General features: G+C 49.4%; 1 protein-coding gene across 2 annotated transcripts in view; it reads left to right on the top strand.

The window, feature by feature from the left end:
- LOC115533627 (myosin-IIIb) overlaps nt 1-5736 on the top strand; it is a 16688-nt gene extending 10952 nt beyond the window's left edge. For both annotated transcript variants that reach the window (XM_030344214.1, XM_030344215.1), the window contains 5 exons: nt 698-832; nt 1943-2047; nt 2694-2793; nt 3769-3845; nt 5157-5736. In XM_030344214.1, the coding sequence (XP_030200074.1) occupies nt 698-832; nt 1943-2047; nt 2694-2793; nt 3769-3845; nt 5157-5306 (567 nt within the window). In that variant the 3' untranslated portion in view covers nt 5307-5736. The remainder of the gene's footprint in view (nt 1-697; nt 833-1942; nt 2048-2693; nt 2794-3768; nt 3846-5156) is intronic.
- The last annotated feature ends 1482 nt before the right edge of the window (nt 5737-7218 follow it).

The following is a 7218-nucleotide window of genomic DNA, read 5'->3' as shown; positions in this document are numbered from 1 at the left end:
AGAGAGTGAGATTTATACATAGGATATATGTATATCGAGAGAGAGGGATTTATATATATATATCTATAGAGAGATATTTATATATAGGCCTATATATTTTTTATTGTAATTTTATTAGTTGCCTATATTGATACATATATATGAGAAACATGATAAACATACCAAAATGAATATATAGGAATATAAAAGGAAAATATACGTAAAAATATAAGCCTGTATATTGAGTCTCTTAAAGGTAAAGCTGTGTCTGGTTGTGTCCGGTTGTGTCTGGTGGTGTCTCGTTGTCTCTGGTTGTGTCTGGTTGTGTCTGGTTGTGTCTGGTTGTGTCTGGTTGTCTCTGGTTGTGTCTGGTTGTGTCTGGTTGTGTCTGGTTGTCTCTGGTTGTCTCTGGTTGTGTCTGGTTGTCTCTGGTTGTGTCTGGTTGTGTCTGGTTGTGTCTGGTTGTGTCTGGTGGTGTCTCGTTGTCTCTGGTTGTGTCTGGTTGTGTCTGGTTGTCTCTGGTTGTCTCTGGTTGTGTCTGGTTGTCTCTGGTTGTGTCTGGTTGTGTCTGGTTGTGTCTGGTTGTGTCTGGTTGTCTCTGGTTGTCTCTGGTTGTCTCTGGTTGTCTCTGGTTGTCTCTGGTTGTGTCTGGTTGTGTCTGGTCGTGTCTGGTTGTGTCTGGTTGTGTTTGGTTGTTGACGGTATTCTCCGGCCGCAGGACGTGGACGAGGAGATCGAGGCGGAGTACAACATCCTTAGGAGTCTGTCCAACCACCCCAACGTGGTCAAGTTCTACGGCATGTTCTACAAGACGGACCCCATCGCCGGGGGACAGCTCTGGCTGGTTCTGGAGGTGGGCCTGCCTCTCCTTCTGTCTCTACTGTCTAACCCCTAACTGCTCCTTAATGACCTGTATCTGTACTGTCTAACCCCTACCTACTCCATCAAGACCTGACTGTACTGTCTAACCCCTACCTGCTCCTAAATGACTTCTCTCTGTACTGTCTAACCCCTAACTGCTCCTCAATGACCTGTCTCTCTACTGTCTAACCCCTAGCTAGACCTTAATGACCTGTCTATACTGTCTAACGCCTACCTCCTGCTTCATCACATGTATCTTGATTCAGTGTGAATTGTTTCAAATCTCTTCTAAAAAATAAATGTAATCTATTATAATACAATAATAAATGACAAAATTGTGTTTTAGTCAGTCTTAAAATCTGTTTAAGATGGTCAACATCTCGTATAGTGTTCTCTGAGACCTCTTTAAGGACCTTAAGCTCCTGGTAGGTGTTAAATAAGCTCTCCATGCTAGCACTGCGCTCCAAACGCTATATTTTACCGGCGGACAGAGACACTGCTTGTTTTCTTAGTGTGCACGAGAGAGGAAATATATTCCCTAAGCAAGTTGCAGTTTGTCACTGCCTCCGGCCCTACCTGCATGAATCTTAACGCTATCGGCCAGGACATGCATCACAGCCCTGCAGAAGAAGCTGTGATTCTGGGGCTGTGTGTGTGTGTGTGTGTGTGTGTGTGTGTGTGTGTGTGTGTGTGTGTGTGTGTGTGTGTGTGTGTGTGTGTGTGTGTGTGTGTGTGTGTGTGTGTGTGTGTGTGTGTGTGTGTGTGTGTGTGACGCATCTGGTGGCGTGTGTGTGTGTGTCTGTGGGTGGCGTATGTGTGTGGCGTGTGTGTGTGTCTGTGTGTGGCGTGTGTGTGTGTCTGTCTCCACATGAATCATGATCTAGACTACATCATGACTGATGGAGGGGAGTTGTTGTTACTCTCTCCTCTCTCTCTCTCTTTCCCTCCCCCCCCTCCCCCCCCCTCTCTCCCCCCCTCCCTCTCCCTCTTCCCCTCTCCCTCCCCCTTCCCCCCCCCCTCTCTCTCTCCCTCCCCTCTCCCTCCCCTCTCTCCCTCCCCCCATCTCCCTCCCCCCCTCTCCCTCCCCCCCTCTCCCTCCCAGCTGTGTAACGGCGGCTCCGTGACGGAGCTCATCAAGGGTCTGTTCATGCGGTCCCAACGTCTCCAGGAGCCCCTCATCGCATACATCCTGTACGGGGCCCTCCTGGTGAGGGGCCACGACACACACACACACACACACACACACACACACTTGCATTAGCACAAACACATACCAGCGCATGCACACTTTCATTAGAATAAACACACACACACACACAGGTATAAAAAAATACACACGCATTCACACAAACACACACACACACACATGCATACTTGCATTAGCCCAAACACTCTCACACACACACACAAACACATACTCACACAAGCTTAAGCACAATCACCCACACAAATACACACATACACACACACACAAGACCCACACGAGTACACACTTGTACGAACACAAGCACTCGCCTACAAGTATAAGTGTGCACACGATCATGCACGGTGCTTATGATTTATGTGTGTGTGTGTGTGTGTGTGTGTGTGTGTGTGTGTGTGTGTGTGTGTGTGTGTGTGTGTGTGTGTGTGTGTGTGTGTGTGTCTGTATCTCTATGAAACTGCAATCTGGTACTTTTATTTTAAAATATGGCAGAAATTAAGCGTGTTAGGTTTAGTGTGTTAATCGCTCCCCACATTCAAGAGGCTACAACAGGGCCGCTGATGTGTGGTAGTGACATCATCATCATCATCATCATCATCATCATCATCATCGTCATCATCACCTTCTTCCTCTGTTTCTCTTCATCAAGGGTCTCCAGCATCTCCATAACAACCGCATCATCCACCGCGACGTCAAGGGCAACAACATCCTCCTGACGACGCAGGGCGGAGTCAAGCTCGTCGACTTCGGTAACAGTCTTCTCCTGTCTCGTCGAGCGGTCGAATGAGCCGACTAGAGGCGTGACCGGTGGGGGAGGGGGGACGGAAGGATTTGCATACAAGGGGGGGGGAGTGAGAGGAAGGTCCGTGCGACACCTGTTTTTCCCGCCCTTTCTCTGTCTGCCCTCTGCGTCGAGCGAATGACTGATTTCAGCACTTGACGGTTAATCTATTGAAAGTGTCCGAGAAGCATGGTTTGTTAAGCGCACCGAATCGCCCTCCCCTCCCATGCTCTACACACACACACTCACACACACGCGCACGCACACACGAACACACGCTCACACACGCACACACACATGCACACACACAGACGCAGGCTCACACACAAACTCACACTTGCACGCACACGGGCGTACAAACACACGCACCACACACACACACACATGGATAAATCATTAAGTCAGCTTAACACCGTGATAACCAGCTCCCACACAGCCCGTCTATTTTTCATTTATTTATCCCCCTCTATTTTATTTCATGCACCGTAGCCCTGACCCGGGGCTGTTATTGTTCATTTAAATTGCATTATTTGATCCGTTTGCATATTAAAAGAAATCTGTTACGCCATAATGACTGGGCGCCCCCGCGGGCCTGTTGACGTCCTCGCGGTGGGCTGATGAAGGGGACTCCAGCTGATAGAAATCTGGCCCCGTTAATTTCACATGATCACATGTCTGTTGTGTTGCTGCCTGGCAGGCTGCCAGCCTCAATCCCGGGCCGGCGTTTCTTTGCGTGATTCCCGTTTAGAATCTGACACAAAGTTGACAAATGCATTTAATGTTGCGTTAAGTACGTCGGGCGTATACCCGGCGACGTGCGTAACGAGCGTCCGTGACCTTGGCGTTTCTTGACCAGCCGATGAGCGTTACTCTAATTTGTCTTCTTCTTCTTCTTCTTCCTCTTCCTCTTCCTCTTCTTCCTCCTCCTCCTCCTCTTCCTCAGGCGTCTCGGCTCAGCTGACCAGCGCCCGCTTGCGGAGGAACACGTCGGTGGGAACCCCCTTCTGGATGGCCCCCGAGGTCAGAGGGAGCGCTTTATTAGGCAGCCGGGGCCCCCCGCCCGGGTGGAGCTAATGCACTCATCACATCCCTCTCCATACACATCGCTGCCCTTCTGTTGTTTCACACAAAGCCTGTTTCGCTAGGTTCAAGTGGGACATGGATGTAGCATGCATGTTTGTTTGTCCATGCACCTGTGTGTGTGCATGCGTGTGTGTGTGTGTATGAACGTTTGTGTGTGTGGGTGCGTCAGTGTGTGCGTGTGTTTCTGTGTGTGTGTGTGTGCATGAATGTGTGCACGAGTAGCCTAAGAATGAATGTGTGTGTTTGTGTGTGTGTATACGTGTGTGTGTGTGTGTGTGTGTGCGTGTGGCAGGCAGAGAGCTATTCTTATGTGCAACACCCCCTCCACAGACCGCGCTTGAGGTCACCTCAAGGTTAATAGCTACCGCCCCCCCAAACCCCCCACCTCCCACCTCTATTTGGCAGGAAGGAGGTTTGTGATTGGCTGGGGAGGAGACCTCAGGGGCAATTAGAATAAAGTCGGCTGTAAGCTGAGCTGTCAGGGGTGGTTACACGCCGTGTGATGCTGGATGTCTGTGTGTGTGTGTGTCGGTGGTCGATGGGCCCGTTTTGGCACGCAGAATCTGTGGCCCACTTACCTTCCTGTGTGCCGACGTCTTCTGATGTAAGCACCGGTAAAAAAAAACACAAAGATCTTTAAAGGAGACATATTATACCACCAGGTGTGAGTGTGATGCGCCTTACAAGCCGTTTCGAAAATCTGCCCCATATGACATCACTAGGGGGCGTGTCCTCCTAGATCTTTGCTGGATAGATGAGCGACGTTCACTTCAGTCCAATGGGTAGGCTGGTAGGCTGATCTGTCCAGCACAGATCTAGGTGGACACGCCCACTTGTGACGTCATATGGGGCAGATTTTTGAAACGGCTTGTAAGCCTAATCACACTCACACCTGCTATAATATGTATCTTATTACTTCTAAGATGGCTTAACACGTCTGCAATAATACTAACACTCATATTATGATATTGTATTATTCTAATAATAAGAATAATAAGGATTTCACTATTATTAATTAAACATATTATATGAATAATAATTGTACTGTCTTTATTAATATAATTACTCTTATTCAACTTGACTAAATATGAATCAGGTACAGCTCAACAACAGCAAGACACCTCCACATCCACCTTCTATATTTCATACGTCTCCATCTGATACATAACATCCAGGAGGACAGGATGTGTTTGAGCCCTGGGTTTCACTGCTTCCTGTCCTCTCTCTCTCTCTCCCCCCCACCCCCAGGTGATCGCGTGCGAGCAGCAGTACGACTACTCCTACGACGCCCGCTGTGACGTGTGGTCGCTGGGCATCACCGCCATCGAGCTGGCGGACGGAGACCCCCCGCTGGCGGAGATGCACCCGGTCAAGGCGCTCTTCAAGATCCCCCGGTGAGCCTCCACCACCAGGGGGCGCCGCCGGCCCACACACCAGCCCGCCGCCGGGGTTCAGTGGGTTGAGTGGGTCGCTCCACCGCGGTGGAGAGGAGGAGAGGGGTCTCTCCAGATGATGCTCTGCCTTGTGTCGGTGTGCGTCTCCCCAGTGTTTTCCGACCCGACGCTGGAGCTGAAAAACGCGATGAATCAGCAGAAGCTGGTTGATTTGGGTCGACTCTGTAAAAGTGAATTCTGGCAATTGCAGGATTGTTATTGATAACAAATGACTGTGTTTGACGATGTATAATCAGGCAAAACAAAGACTTAAAAACACAGATACGTGCCCAATGTTAACGTGGGGTGTATATGCATGCATCTGTGCGAGTGCGTGCGCGCCTGTTCATGCATGTATGAGTGTGTGTGTGTGTGTGTGTGTGTGTGTGTGTGTGTGTGTGTGCATGCGTGCGTGTGTGTCTGCATGCGTGTGTGTGTGCGTGCGCGGTTCACCATCTGCGCCGCTGTGCAATCATCTCCCAGATAGCTGCCGAATATGATCGTTTGCTTCTGTCTTGTTGATTGCGCGATTAGCATCGGTGATTAGCGGCATTCACGCTGAGATGAGGCTGCCTCTCGCTAGCCCACCAGCCACAATGTTATCTGGTCCCCACCGAGGGTGGGGGGACGGGGGCGGCAGGGGGGCTGGTGGGGGGGGCTTGTATCTCAGAGGCCACCGCAGCACTTTAGGCACAATAGACCCCACCAGGAAGGTAAACTGGGTCACAGCTATTACCCAGTATCAAAAGAACCCCCGGCAACTCAGTGAGCGGCCCGGGAGAAACACGCTCACCTCTTCGGTCGGCCGGCTGCGCTTTCTGCCTCCAGTGCGTTTATTGCAACGGAAAAAGCGTTAAATCTGAGAATACCAACGTTTTGTGATGACGAGGTCGGAGAGCGGGTCTTCTTCGCGTGCGGGCCGGGTCGCTGGGGCGGGAGGGGTGTCCAAACCCCCTGTCCCGACGTTTCGCCGTTGCCATGGGAACAGAGGACACGACGGTGTCCTCTCGTCCGCGCATAATCCCTCTTGTCTTTTTAATGACTTTTAATTATTTCGGGCTTTCATAGATTTGACTGTGGGAGTGGCCCCGCGTGGCCGGCGTGAATGTCAGTCGTTTTTCAGACGGACGTTATCGAGACTCGCCTCCTAATCACTACAGATATCTGCCCCCCCCCCCCCCCCCCACACACACACACACACACACACTCACTATAAATGGTGTGGATGTGGCACCTTACTCCTGGCAGGTACCAAAATAAATCACAGCGGGGGTGTTCTGAACCGTGAAATGATTCTGTTAACATGTCATTCAGCACCGCTACACGTTCCTAGTCCAGGCCTCCAGAAACGGTGACGTAACAACCTGCTGGATTGGTAAAAGGAAAAATTGGAAAAACATTGTTGCGTCATTAAGTGGCTTAATCTGATCTTTAAGTTTATTTTGATTATTTTGATTTACTTTGATTATTTAACTATTCGAATGAGGCACCACATCCGCTAGGAAGGTTATTACTGATATTACATTCAACTATTAAGATTAGGTAACCTAGCAAATTGAATGTACACCATCACACATGTTCTGTTTGATGGATACAGGACTGTGTATATATATATATATATTGAAGGCCATTCAAGGCCAGAGGTAGAGAGACTAAGTGAGATACTGAGCACGATTCAGAGACAATATTGTTTCTAATACACGATTCAAAGAAAAACTTCATCCTCGTCCATCACATGTCCCTTCTCCTCATCGTTTTTCACAGTCTACGGTGTTCAAAGTACTTGTGAGAATGAAGTCTAAATACATGTATTTGTATGTATAATTATGTGTCGCAATTATGTTTGCGTCTCAGGAATGAGTGGACGAGGGCTCTGG

Source organism: Gadus morhua, chromosome 20 (genome assembly GCF_902167405.1).
Source record: "Gadus morhua chromosome 20, gadMor3.0, whole genome shotgun sequence".
NCBI lineage: Eukaryota > Metazoa > Chordata > Actinopteri > Gadiformes > Gadidae > Gadus > Gadus morhua.
This window is presented reverse-complemented; position numbering and strand designations above follow the sequence as displayed.